The 13766-nt window shown below is 39.4% G+C and overlaps 2 protein-coding genes across 4 annotated transcripts; both read left to right on the top strand.

Moving 5' to 3' along the window:
* The first annotated feature begins 494 nt into the window (after positions 1 to 494).
* Positions 495 to 7008, top strand: LOC127776692 (V-type proton ATPase catalytic subunit A). Its single transcript, XM_052303200.1, has 19 exons — positions 495 to 708; positions 1281 to 1407; positions 1513 to 1568; positions 1662 to 1718; positions 1810 to 1921; positions 2015 to 2052; positions 2185 to 2286; positions 2383 to 2439; positions 2519 to 2590; positions 2724 to 2825; positions 2936 to 3131; positions 3694 to 3800; positions 4278 to 4472; positions 4573 to 4659; positions 4738 to 4842; positions 5105 to 5202; positions 5310 to 5388; positions 6418 to 6506; positions 6603 to 7008. Exons 1-19 carry the CDS (start codon positions 640 to 642, stop codon positions 6715 to 6717), a joined length of 1863 nt encoding a protein of 620 aa, XP_052159160.1. The 5' UTR covers positions 495 to 639; the 3' UTR covers positions 6718 to 7008.
* Positions 7009 to 8353: 1345 nt separating this feature from the next.
* On the top strand, positions 8354 to 13386 carry LOC127777708 (glycosyltransferase BC10-like). 3 transcript variants are annotated; one of them, XM_052304318.1, is made up of 11 exons: positions 8354 to 8645; positions 9236 to 9748; positions 10389 to 10487; positions 11124 to 11224; positions 11302 to 11373; positions 11560 to 11650; positions 11796 to 11876; positions 12253 to 12309; positions 12398 to 12520; positions 12609 to 12647; positions 12879 to 13386. In XM_052304318.1, the coding sequence occupies exons 2-11, from the start codon at positions 9404 to 9406 to the stop codon at positions 13005 to 13007; spliced, it is 1137 nt and encodes a 378-aa protein (XP_052160278.1). In that variant the 5' UTR covers positions 8354 to 8645; positions 9236 to 9403; the 3' UTR covers positions 13008 to 13386. The 3 variants fall into 3 exon arrangements, with proteins under 3 accessions (XP_052160278.1, XP_052160280.1, XP_052160281.1); XM_052304320.1 differs by having other exon boundaries at positions 8354 to 8689; XM_052304321.1 differs by lacking the exon at positions 8354 to 8645 and adding an exon at positions 8711 to 9159.
* The last annotated feature ends 380 nt before the right edge of the window (positions 13387 to 13766 follow it).

Here is a 13766-nt window from a genome sequence, read left to right as displayed (position 1 = left end):
AAAATTCCCATTAAGTTGCTTGAATAATTTGTTCTTCTTCTTCACCTGTACAAAAGCACAAATTTTACTGTTTAAAATTATCCAAGGCTTTTATGGGGCTTTCTTTGGTCAATGGTCACTAATCAATAAAATGTTATTTGGTTACAATAGAAATTTGATCTTTAACAAATGAAATACTTTAATCAATAAACAGTGTTTACTAGTGTCACTATAATACCATTTATTGTATAGATTTATTTAATCATTTTGATGTTAACATGTCCCAACCAATTCGTTGACAGCATTATCACCACCACCACTCATGACATGCCACAATGAAAAAACCAACAGCTAAAGCAACACAAAATCAAACCCCAATCAGCTGCAAAACAGAAAGACAAAACAAGAAAAACCCATAGATTCAAATTTAAAATTCGCTGGAGGAAAAAAAACAAAAAAAAAACAAATCGGAAAACAAAATCCGCTTATGCAGTCGTGGCCCCCTTCCCCATCGCGTCTTCCATTCCAGCCCAGATCGAGCGAGAGAGCCGTCTCCCTCTTCGCTTCTCCTCTCCCCCCCGTGATCTGACCGCCGGCGACGACCCCCTCCCACCACCCGCCGCCGCCGCCGCGCCCCCGCCCCCGCCGGCGACGACCACCATGTCGTACGATCGCGTCACGACCTTCGAGGACTCGGAGAAGGAGAGCGAGTACGGCTACGTCCGCAAGGTTCCCTTACCCCTCATCGTCTTCCTTCCTCTTCCCCATGTTGGATTGGATCGGTCACTCTCGTGCGTAGATGCGGCGGCCTCTGCTTCGGATTCGGCTTGTTCCGGATCGGTGGAGTTTTAGCTGTGAGTCTCTGTGGATTTTAGTGCTGGTCTCGAATCCCCGATCGCGAGAGTGTGGGTGGCACTGCTGCTGACTGGGGAATCGTCAGGCGATGCGACTGTGCCGAGAGCCTCGGACTCGGGTGGTGTTTGGATCGAGTTGAATTGATGCGAGATTAGGTTGATAGGACGGTTGAATTTAGGTTTCTACTGGTGTTCGGATCACGCTGGCTAGACTGCGTGGATCGAGGTTTGATGCGTTAACTTCCAAACTCATATGCGGGACACTATTGTGATGGGGTTGGTTAGTGAACCATCCCCGATGTGGAGATGCGCTATTATCCTTGGGAGTTTAGCCCGTTTGGATAATATGTTGATTGTCTACTATTGGCACATGATCCATCATTTCATCCCTCTTTTTTTTTTTTTGTATTGAACGAATTGTTTCGCCTTCATATTGCATTCTTCTAGGTTTCTGGACCTGTGGTCGTGGCTGATGGAATGGGTGGTGCTGCCATGTATGAACTTGTCCGAGTTGGTAATGATAACCTCATTGGGGAAATTATTCGTCTTGAGGGTGATTCAGCCACCATTCAAGGTATAGGACGGTGAAATTCTACCTCACATATTTGTGGTGCCTTTTCCCCACATGACATATACAATATAAATTTCACCATTTTTTTCTTGTGATTACCGCTTGCAGTTTATGAGGAAACAGCTGGGTTGATGGTCAATGATCCAGTGTTGAGAACAAGAAAGGTGTGATGCATTGTTAAATTCTATGTGCATTTCACATATGGTTTTCTTACCCTTTTCATTTCTTTTATAACACATTGTTGCTATTTTCATCAGCCTCTTTCAGTTGAATTGGGACCTGGTATCCTTGGAAATATCTTTGATGGAATCCAGGTGAGACAAATGTAATAATCGGACATTTATTAGGCTGATATGAGGACTTTATGCTGACTACATGACCTTTTTTCCTTTCTACACTTTGCAGCGCCCTCTAAAAACTATTGCTATAAAGTCTGGAGATGTGTACATACCACGTGGTGTTTCAGTCCCTGCTCTTGACAAAGATCAGTTGTGGGATTTTGAGCCAAAGAAGCTAGGTATTGTGCCTGCTAACCTGTTATAAAATCTGAGCATGTCTCTTTTCAAGTTTTATCCTGTACATAGATAAATTACATTGGTCATTTGAATAGGTGTTGGAGATGCCATCACTGGTGGAGATCTATATGCTGTAAGTTAACAAGACAGTTCCCTTTTTTACAAGTTATTATCTTGTGTTATTGCTAGCGATCTTCTGCAATCTGCAGATCCCTGATGATGTTAATCTTTTTATGTGTCTTTGTGTTGCCTAACTGCCTCACAGACTGTGTTTGAGAATACGCTGATGAAACATCATGTTGCCCTTCCTCCTGGTTCTATGGGGAAAATAAGTTACATTGCACCAGCTGGCCAGTATAGCTTGCAGGTTAGTACGTGTTACTTAAAGCTGCTTCTTCTGTGCCTCATTTTTTTTTTCTGCTTAACTTTATGTGATGTCCTAATCATAATGCTCTGTACACAGGATACAGTTCTGGAACTGGAATTCCAGGGCATCAAAAAGCAATTTACTATGCTCCAGGCAAAGTGCTTTCCCTTTCATTAAATCTGTATTTACGAGTTTATGTATATCTGAATGTCATCATATTTATTCTCTGCAGACATGGCCTGTCCGGTCACCAAGGCCTGTTTCATCAAAGCTTGCTGCTGACACGCCTCTTCTAACAGGACAGGTACACGAAGCTTGCTACTCCCAGCTCCTTCATAATGTGTTATTTTATTAGTGTCAAAATTTAATGAAGTGATGCTTTCCTGTCCTGTTCTATCATATTTTGCCGTGTCTCATATCCTGTGAACTGTTTTCAGCGTGTACTTGATGCACTATTTCCCTCAGTTCTTGGAGGAACTTGTGCTATTCCTGGAGCATTTGGTTGTGGAAAAACTGTCATTAGTCAGGCACTTTCAAAGGTATTTTCACTATTCCTCTCTATTTGATAACTGCTAGCATTGCCCATGGGCATTAGCCTTTTAAAATGACTGAATTCTGTGCCTTTCCTGACTGAAAATATCTTATGCAGTACTCCAATTCTGAAGCTGTGGTTTATGTGGGCTGCGGGGAAAGAGGAAACGAGATGGCTGAGGTCCTTATGGACTTCCCACAATTGACAATGACATTGCCTGATGGACGTGAAGAGTCTGTCATGAAAAGAACTACACTTGTTGCTAACACATCCAACATGCCTGTTGCTGCTCGTGAAGCCTCCATTTATACAGGTAATACATATATACTGATTACTGATGTTTTTAATTTCGCATTCCACTAGTATAGTACTACATGAATGTGTTTCGATCTTCTGAAGTTCATTTTCTCTAGAAGAAAGTGTTGCTTTGTTGGAGACTATAGCTATCTCAATACATCAGACCATGGATTTCTGCAGGCTTGTCCTTAGCCATTTGTGATCTATGAGCTAATTTTGGAATAACTAAGGTTGCATTGACAAATACATCTGTGCATGTTCCATAATTGTTCAGTAGAACATTGAGGATCACATCTTTATGTTATCCATGGCCTGTATTATTTATTGAGGATATACACATATTCCTGTTAGCCATGACCTGTATTACTTACTAACTGTTCTGTTGCAGTTCAGTTTATGAGTTATGACGGATGGTAACTAACTTGCTAGCACTAGATCTTTTAGTGAATGAACATCATCAAAGTGGTACAATATGTGTAGTTTCTTGTAGAACACTAAAAGGAGTCCTTGCTTAGTTATGCTTTATGCCTGATGTTTTCTTTATCAACAAAACAATCATATTTTTTTCTGCCCACCAGGAATTACAATTGCTGAATACTTCCGTGACATGGGCTATAATGTCAGTATGATGGCTGATTCTACTTCTCGGTGGGCTGAAGCTTTGCGTGAGATTTCAGGACGTCTGGTATGATGCTTCCTTTCGAGTTGCTATTTTACCTTTTTGGCCTGTATTTTGCAACTTATATTGACTTCTCAATGCTGTGCTGTGACATGAATGAGAATTCTTTCTAATGTATCATTATCCACTATTTGTATTTGGGGTTTAATTTTTTTCAGGATTATTGTTTATTTTCTTTCCGTTCAGTAGCTTATTTTATTACTAATTTCATTAATAGCTGACTGTACCCTCCAACATCAAGAATACTAGTGCAATGGGGATATATTAATGTGTTGAACAGAAGTAAAATCTGTTACTAGTACATCATGCATGAAACATTTACATGGAAGTTATCATATACGTCTGATGCATCGTGCTTGAAATATTTACTATGCAGTTATCTTACTAGGAAATTATTTGGAGTCGAAAGTGCTCTCGCTAGCTAGTTACTGCTTTACTCTGCACTAATATGAATTTGAAACTGATGATTTGATCAATTTCCAGGCTGAAATGCCTGCGGATAGTGGTTACCCTGCATATTTGGCTGCACGTTTGGCATCCTTTTACGAACGTGCTGGTAAGGTGAAATGTCTCGGCAGTCCAGATCGGACAGGCAGTGTCACAATTGTTGGTGCTGTCTCTCCACCTGGAGGTGATTTTTCGGATCCTGTTACCTCTGCAACTCTTAGTATTGTGCAGGTAAGGAAACTGCTAGATTAATCCAACCTTTGAATTAAATTTTCAAACCTTTCTAACTGCATGTTCATTGTTTGATAATCTTAACTCCTCTCAATTGCAGGTCTTTTGGGGATTGGATAAGAAGCTGGCTCAAAGAAAGCATTTCCCATCTGTCAATTGGCTCATCTCTTACTCAAAATACTCAAAGGTTATTCCTAACTTCCCTATGATGTCAATACAATTAAAATCGCCATTTTACACTAACATACTATATCCTGTACTGTAGGCTCTGGAATCCTTCTATGAGAAGTTTGATCAAGATTTCATTGATATTAGAACAAAAGCTCGTGAAGTGTTACAGAGAGAGGACGATCTAAATGAAATTGTCCAGGTATTTTTTTTCACCTTGTGCAAGGATGATCTGTTCCCTAGATTTAGTCGTAGAAGCAATAGTTTGAACTTGGACCACTTAAACATGGTGTTTTTGTTTTCCAAGGTCCTCCTTTTTGGTCTTTCACAATATTTGTTTTCTTCATTAGATTTGGAGTTGCTCAAACTATTCAATTTGTATTTTATTGATATTTGTTGACCCTTCTTGCTTTGTGTAATATTATTGTGGCACCATTTGGCCTAATATCTTCACCAAATTTCAGCTTGTTGGTAAAGATGCACTGGCAGAATCTGATAAGATTACATTGGAAACAGCCAAGCTACTAAGGGAAGATTACTTGGCACAGAATGCATTTACCCCGTGAGTCATACCCTAGTTTTTTCTGATTTAATACAGATTTATTGGTTGTCTCTATTTTAATGATTAACCATTTTCTTTAGTCTGATCATCTCTATATAATGAAACAGATATGACAAGTTCTGTCCATTCTACAAGTCTGTTTGGATGATGCGCAACATTATTCATTTCAATACATTAGCAAATCAGGTAAATCTAACGTGTTTTTACCACTCCTTTCGTCCTTGAACCTTAAATTACTCAAGCAACTTTGATTTGAAATTTGAAGTATGAACCTGCGAAGAATGTTTTCTATAGCATTAGTAAGATTGATCTTGTTTTGAAGTTTTTTATTGCTTATGACAATTTTCTTTTTACCAATGTGGATTGAAATATTGTTGTTTTTTTGCTACATGATCTAGGAGCTTATTGGATTAATTATTTGATGTTTCTTGCATGGAACTGATAAATATACCGTGCTTTACTCCTATCATGAACTGTGTTGTGATATGTCTTAAATATCAGTGAGCCATGCTCATTATCTTTAGGAGGCTAGCCCTAAACAAAAAACATTAAAGCTCTAACCCTGGGTGTTGGCACCAATCGCACAGATCCTCAGCCAAACAGAATTCTCACATTAAAAGTTGATTAAAAATAATGGCTTCGCTTACTTAACCCCAGTTCTGTTGCATTCTTGCATCCACTCTCACTAGCTCCCTTGGTTGGCTTCGATGCTAGTGTGCTAATGCCTAAGGGTTCACCATGACATTGTGTTCATATGTCCACCTCAACTGAGTCAGCAAGGGCAAGTTAAAAGGATTTGGGTTTAAGGGAACCATTTTTGCTCAAATTCCTCTGGTTGAATGAAAGTGTGTGACTTCTTTCTTTTTTCTTTTTTTTTTGGCAATTGGTGCACAAACTACTAGGTGCTAGGGCTAAGTGTAAACTCGAAAAGCTTTGGCTAGACTTGCAACGGGCTGAAGTTTATATAATGATTATGTCAATAAGAAAAGTTACCAAGCAAATACTTGATATTTATTCACCTAGTTTTAGAGAAGGTATGTAGCAAGTAGCAATATCCTTTAGTTAATTGTGATGTATGAACTTTCTTGTAAGACTCATCTGATATCTGCACTATTTTCTTTTGCTGGAAAGAAACTTATAGTATTCATAAGTGAATGTAGCTTGTTTGAATCCATCATACCTTAACAAATTGTATGTTTCTGTCTTGTCTTGTAGGCTGTGGAGCGTGCAGCTAATGCTGATGGACAAAAAATAACATACAGTGTCATAAAGCATCGTATGGGTGATCTATTTTATCGCCTGGTGTAAGTATTTCAGTTCCATACCTCAAATGGTGACCATTTGATTGGTTTTATTTTCATTGGTAATCCTGTTTGCTGAATACTTCACTCTTGCAACAGATCTCAAAAGTTTGAGGACCCTGCAGAGGGTGAAGATGTCCTAGTCGCAAAATTCCAGAAATTGTATGATGACCTCACAACCGGATTCCGCAACCTAGAAGATGAAGCTAGGTGAAGTGCTGTAAATTGAGGATCACATTCGTGTAAACAATAAAATATCACCAGATATTCGAAGCGAGTTGGGGCAATTTATTTTGCTTCGCGTGAGGTTGTAGATGTGAATTACGTTTAAGAATCATCATATTTTCCTTCTGCATCGACACTGCTGCTGCTTTTTGTAGCTTCCCTGTTTGGCCTCCGGTGCTCGATGAAGGCATTCTTTTTGGTGTACAATTATTTATATTGTAAGATACCTGTGCACATGTTGATAGTTGAATAAGCACGATGACCATCTACTTGAACATCATATATTTTTCTCCCATCAACACCTTACTTCCTGTATGTTTCCATTGGAATGTGAGATGGGTTCCCCCCATGTGCAAAGCACAAAACACGCAACATGCCCAATCTTGCACCTGTGAATGTGATTTCTTGGCTTACATCCAGGCCAGCATTTGGAATCCTGCCGGTGCATGAGATGAGATGAGATCCATTTGTTCTTTTTTTTTTAATTACCAAGTCCATCCATCCATTCATCGTTGCGGACCAGGCCAGCTTACCTAGCTTTTGTCTCGACCTGGATCTCTCTGTCTTGGCTCATGGAACACCCAACCCAAACAGGCCAACACCACGTTCGTTTCCTGCTGGATGTTCTGGACAACCTTCATGCTTGAAAGAGCCATCAGCCATGGCTCTTCTTGTTTGCTTCCAGGTGAGATTAGTATTTTGCTAGGTAGATCCAGAATCCAGATTCTCTCTACCTGTCATTTCTAGGTACGGTACTTGCGTTGCGAGTACTCCAACCGTAGTAGTAGTATTGTACATTTGTACACCCAGTCACCAACCCACAGCATTAACCAGTCAACAAACAATTTGGCACCGTTTCCGAGTTTCAAACTCTGTAAAATTCCTCTGAATCTTTGCTGAAATGTTCTGCGAGAAAATTGCTGTTGACCTGTTGTTGTGCTCCAACATCCAAACAGGGGTCTGATCTGATCCCAAAGGCACCAGCAAAGATGTAGTGGTGGTGCTAATGTGCTTTTTTGTGGGTGGCTGCATTACTTTTGTGCCACACATGCATATGCACTCTGATACCAAAGGTAGATGTATATTCAATCAAAGGTATCCCTCTTTTGGATTATTTTCTAGATTATTGCAACTTTACCACATTATTTCGAAAAAAATCTAAACAAATAGATTTAGGCCCTGTTCTTTTTAAATTATTCATCGGATTATTAAAACCGGTAATTTGCTCTACACTTCCGAAAACACGTTTTTCTAAAAAGAACTTACTTCTATTCTATTTGCTAAGTTTATTTTTCAAAATATTTAATGTATCCCTATAATCAAACCGATAATCCGTGATAATAGTCCGTTCAATAATTTATCTTAAACAGGGCCTAAGCATAACACAAAGCATAAACAGCATCCAATTCAAACGGATCAAGACTTAAATAATCCCAAATCTAGAAACCTAAGAAGAGCCCATGACTACCTCGAAAGGTAGAAACTTTCAAGGGACCCAGGTGCAAAAAAAAAAAAAGCACACGCCAAAAATTGATTACTTAAATCCAAACCCCTCCTCCAGTTTTGAAGCCCATCACGGCAGCAAGAGGCGACTCCCTCCCAGCACTTAACCCAACCAATTAGTGCCACTTCCAGCTTAATTAATCCATTTGTTTATATCTCCCTCCTCCTCCTCTCTCTCTCTCTCTCTCTCTCTACGACTCCCACCTCCACCTCCGCCATCCCAATCCGATCTCCCGCGAGCTCCAGATCCACCTCCCGGGTCGCCGCCGAGCTCGCCGCGGCCACCTCCTCGCCGGAATCGGCCGCTCGCGAGCTCCAGCCCGGTGCCCGTTTTCGCGCCATTCGTGCGTGCGAGCTAGCGAGCTAAGCTCCAAGAGCTGCGCCTCCTGCGCTGCGGTGAGGTGCGGCGCTGTGGTGAGTCCTCTCGCATTGGGCTTCTGGTTGCTCGGATAGCTTGGGTAATTCTTCTCCGTGCGTGATTTAGCTTGATTTTTTTTGGTGGTTCCGATTTTTTACGTGAGCCTCTTTTTGGTAAGGATTGTGGCTTAGGCTGTGTGATTTAGCGTGGGCGTGGTTGGTGCTTGTGGTGGCGAAGCTGTGGATTGGATCGAGTTGGAAATGGCGTTCTGGGTTAGCGAATTGGATCGGGATGATTTGGTCGTAGTTTGACTTTTTCCGCGAGCCGCCACCATGGACTTGAGCAACGCTGCCTGCCCCTGTGGAAATCACCTGATTTCAACGCGTAGATCACCTGTTTCCAACCAATTGCAACTGCCAGCTTTTGCTAGATTCATCGAGCAGTTTAGAAATCTCCAAAGTATGGGAGCTGGTAGCTCGCATCACAGCTGGTCATAGCTGAATCGCGTACTAGACGCATCAAGATTTGTGCAAAAACAATCATTGGCCAAATGGAATGTTGTTTGTGATTGTGCGGCTGAATTCTGTCCCTTATCTAGGAGCTTTCTTGATTCCTTGATTAATGTTGTGCTTACTTGCAATTGCAGGAAGGTGTCACCTTGTTAGTTCCCTCAAATTTCATTGAGCCCTGGTGTAGTAACTTCACATCATAATTACCAGAGTTTGATTACTTTGATGGTGGTAACTTCTAGATGATCTGAACATATGGAGAGGAGATAGAAGTGTCTTGAGTGTTGCAGTAGGACAGCAAGGACATGACTGTCATGCCATCTCTGCGCCACCGGGCTGTCGCCAAGAAGCCCAAATGGATAATCATTCTTGTGTCACTGGTTTGTTTTGTATTGATTGGGGCATATGTTTTCCCACCACGGCGGTATTCGCAATGCTACCTCTTCGGTTCTGGTGCATGCGCAACTTTCAAGGATTGGCTCCCATCTGTAACCCGCAGGGAGCGGACTGATGAGGAGATCATTTCATCTGTAGTTCTTAGGGATATCCTTGCAATGCCCATGCCAGTGTCGAAAAATCCAAAGATCGCTCTTATGTTCCTGACACCTGGTACACTGCCCTTTGAGAAATTATGGGAAAAGTTTTTACAGGTTGGTAAAGATATATTTGTTGCATTTGTGCTATTTAAGAGTATAAATCATTCAATGGTTATGTCGTTTCCTTTAACTGCAAAGCAACATCAGTTTCTTTTTTGCATAAATACAGACAACAAGTTGTTTCAGTGGTTAATGCTCTAGTATTGTTTTTAGATACATATTACTGAAAAATGGCACTTAATCAATATGTTGGTGTTCTTTATGAAAGTTGTAGACTTGTAGCAGTGCTTCACTATTGTATTATGAACAGCATTTTAAATTTGATAGATACTGAACTAACATAATAAAATCTGTAGGTAATGTCTTAGCTAGCATCTTACAAGGGTCATTATATATCATTGAGAGAAATGCTGAGGATGATTTCCATTACTGCACAAGAAGTCAAACTAGTGGATATTTCCTTATACTAGTTAACAAACCAACTAGTATATTATACCGCAAGTCCGCAATAACTAACAAGTGTACTTTACAAGTTACTACAATCTACCCCCAGTTTCAAAAAAAAAAAAAAAAAAAATCTCCCCCCTCTTCTCTCCTGAACCTCTGGAAGTATATATATATTGTGATAATGCCTGTTGCTTGTATAATTCATTTAAACCTAAAAAATCTTAATAATTTTGACTTCTCCAAACAGGGTCAGGAGGGAAGATACTCCATCTATGTTCATGCATCACGTGAAAAGCCTGTACATACTAGTTCTTTGTTTGTTGGTCGTGATATTCACAGTGACGCGGTAATTACTTTCATCTTCAGAAATTCTGTATTTAATGCCTTTCCTTTGATTATGTTCTTTATTAAGGATTTGACCTGCAAAATATGTCTATTTTCAAAGCTTATGTCTATCTCTCTGCATTCCAAATGACTGATGGATGTGTTAATGACCAAGTGGTAGATCTTGGTTCCATCAGAAACTTCTTTGTTTGGCTATCTAGCAAGGTAGTAGTGATGGACAAATAGTTGTTTTACACACCAGAGGACATAGCACTATAGCGACGAGCACATAACGAGCATATATTTGATAAAGATCATTTTCATAAATTTAGCATTCATTTTTCAGGATGTTCTATATCAGTAGTAGATCATGCTGTAGTAGGTTCTATGCCAATAAGGTTCTTTATCTACGCCAATAAGAATTATTTCACTCTTTTTAGCTTAAGGGCTACTACTATAATGTGAGATCTAGCTATTGTAAGAACACTTCGAGCAATTTAATCTGCTGTGGAAATAACAAAAAGAAACTGTTAATTTCTTCACCTCTTAATCCTGGCAAATTGAATAACTTTGTATATTTTGTGTATTTTTCAGTAGACTTCTCAAATGGATTATTATATTGGCTTGTGTCTGAACAGAGTGCGTGGTTGCTCTGCAGGTAGTATGGGGAAAGATTTCAATGGTTGATGCAGAGAAGAGACTATTGGCCAATGCACTGGCAGATGTTGATAACCAGTTCTTTGTGTTGCTTTCTGACAGGTTCTGACTCTGATTATGGATAACGATTTTTGGGCCTTTCTTTCACTATATTGAAGTTATCTTCCTGTTTCTTACAGCTGTGTTCCACTGCATACATTTGATTATGTCTATAATTATCTGATGGGAACAAATATCAGCTTCATTGATTGGTAAGAAGCTAAGAACACCAAATTCATATTCAAATTTCATAAATGTAAAAGTAAGAGTAATAGGTGAAACAAGTTCTGTTGACATGTGATCAATAAGTTGATGTTCATTCATTCTTTCTAGTATCACTTGGAAATGGTGTTGCATGTATATTTTGATCATATTTTTCTTCATTGTTATTTTCTCAGTTTCCGTGATCCTGGCCCTCATGGAAACGGGAGGTATTCTCCTGAGATGCTCCCTGAAATTGAGGAGAAAGACTTCAGGAAGGGTGCCCAGGTAGTTTGTTGTGTTACATACCTGATTACCTGGCATTACAGTTCATTCTTTTAGCAGTATATGGTTTGTTTTTTGTTTTTTATTTTTTCATGTCGATTCTAAACTGACATGTTTTATATTGTGTTAATGTTTGTTGTTTTAATAGTGGTTTGCAATTACACGAAGACATGCTCTACTGATTCTGGCAGACAGCCTTTACTACAAAAAGTTCAAGTTGTACTGCAAGGTTTGCTGCCTATTCGAATTATCACTCTCGTGTGATATAATAGAACAAAGAATAGGATTCAACTAATGTCCCTAAAATATGATTAAGGAACTGAATATCGGTCTGATAATTACTTTCTGAAACATTTGGAAGTGGTAAACTTCTTGCAAAATTACCTTTTCCAAGTATTTAAAATATACTAAATAAGGTCAATTCTTATGGGATCAAATTGGATTCATTTCTTGTGTTGGTTACAGAACACCTAAGATTCTGAAAGTGTTTGGGCTTGTCCTGTAGTCATCATTTATGAAAACAAGTGCTTATAATTTTTTTCTAGTTTTTTTGTACATGTTTCTGCAAGACTGATTTTTGTATGATTTGCCTTCAATGATTACAGCCAGCAGACGGACGCAACTGTATTGCAGATGAGCATTACTTACCTACCTTATTCAGCGTCAGTATTTATTTACAATATATTGAAGTGACATTTGATTCTTTTGGGGGCTTACTTGCTAAATACATATCATTTTGCATATCTTCAGATGGTAGATCCTGGTGGAATTGCTAATTGGTCAGTTACACATGTTGATTGGTCTGAGGGAAAATGGCATCCGAGGTCATATAGAGCTGCAGATGTCACCTACGATCTCTTAAAGAATATAACAGTATGTTTTTGCTTTGTTGTATGTCTTTTTTTTCCCCATAAACTCATAACAGTACGTTCTCATGCTAATTTACATTACTGTTGTGCAGGCTGTTGATGAAAATTTCCATGTAACAAGTGATGACAAAGTAAGTACAACAATTCTTTGTCAGTAATAGCAACTGAACAACATCACATTAATTACGCATGTTAAATGCTGTTCATTTACTTCATCTTGGATTATCATGTTACATATATAAGTGCCCTTGGTTGTCAATTTTACCATGGACTCATTGATTTCATTGCTCATATAATGCATGAAATGTGAAACTGGAACAGCTAGAAGACTGACTTGCTTTTTTTTCGCCTTCCTTTTGTAGAAACTTATGACACAGAAGCCATGCTTATGGAATGGATCGAAGAGACCATGCTATCTTTTTGCTAGGAAGTTCTACCCTGAAACTCTTGACAACCTACTGAAGCTATTCACCAGCTATACATCTGTTTGAGCTCCATCAAATTCTTTGTCCTTGGCATATGGTCTCAAAATCCCATGGGCTTTTTTTTGCTGTTTCTGTAAATTGCAAAATCAATACCTAGACTCTTACACATGGATCTGGACCTAGAGACTATAAGACTACACACGCAGATCGTCATCGCAGCAACTGTGACGGCTTGGAGTTCTTAGTCACTGGGAAGGGCTGTGGCGAAATTTGTAGCAATGACACTGCCCTCACTGTAATTTATTGTGCTCTCTGTAATTTTTCCATTGATGGTTCTTAGTCCATTGACTCCATTCCTGTTGAAGAACAGATAATTTTCCATTTTGTCATACCATTATTATATGATCCATTTTTTCTATAGTCAGATAACAAGAGAAGTACCTCATCCTATTTTTGCCATGATGTGCATCTTTTGTTGATTTTGTTTGCCCTCTTTCCGAAATTAACAATATGTTAATATGCTCAAATGAAACCATTTTTTCAAGATTACACGGATGGCGCACACCACTACACACCAGGGTTTACCTTACGCCGTAACCGCGCGGTTACCGGGCTTACCGCAGGGGTATGTACCGGCGGTTATCGGGCTTACCGCAGGGGTACGGTAATATAAATACCGCGGTAACCTCCTTAAATTCAAATAAATTTAAAAAATAATTTAATTTTTTAATAAATTTTGTACGGTTTTGTACGGTGGTTTGGGAAACCTTGCTACACACACCCCGTGAATGCGCTCTCCGCTCTGTAATACGCACTCAAATGAAT

The sequence above is a fragment of the Oryza glaberrima genome, chromosome 6, assembly GCF_000147395.1.
Source record: "Oryza glaberrima chromosome 6, OglaRS2, whole genome shotgun sequence".
NCBI classification, from domain to species: Eukaryota; Viridiplantae; Streptophyta; class Magnoliopsida; order Poales; family Poaceae; genus Oryza; species Oryza glaberrima.
Note: the sequence above shows the minus strand (reverse complement) of the source record. Positions and strands in the feature narration are given on the sequence as shown.

What these genes read in the sequence shown, in the direction of transcription:
- LOC127777708 (XM_052304318.1), top strand. Translation starts at nt 9,404, where the DNA reads ATGACTGTCATGCCATCTCTGCGCCACCGGGCTGTCGCCAAGAAGCCC. An exon ending in GTGATATTCACAGTGACGCG is followed by an intron (nt 10,488 to 11,123) that starts GTAATTACTTTC and finishes GTTGCTCTGCAG; the next exon opens with GTAGTATGGGGAAAGATTTC. An exon ending in ATCTCTTAAAGAATATAACA is followed by an intron (nt 12,521 to 12,608) that starts GTATGTTTTTGC and finishes ACTGTTGTGCAG; the next exon opens with GCTGTTGATGAAAATTTCCA.
- LOC127776692 (XM_052303200.1), top strand. Translation starts at nt 640, where the DNA reads ATGTCGTACGATCGCGTCACGACCTTCGAGGACTCGGAGAAGGAGAGC. An exon ending in CAGTGTTGAGAACAAGAAAG is followed by an intron (nt 1,569 to 1,661) that starts GTGTGATGCATT and finishes TATTTTCATCAG; the next exon opens with CCTCTTTCAGTTGAATTGGG. An exon ending in AGCAATTTACTATGCTCCAG is followed by an intron (nt 2,440 to 2,518) that starts GCAAAGTGCTTT and finishes TATTCTCTGCAG; the next exon opens with ACATGGCCTGTCCGGTCACC.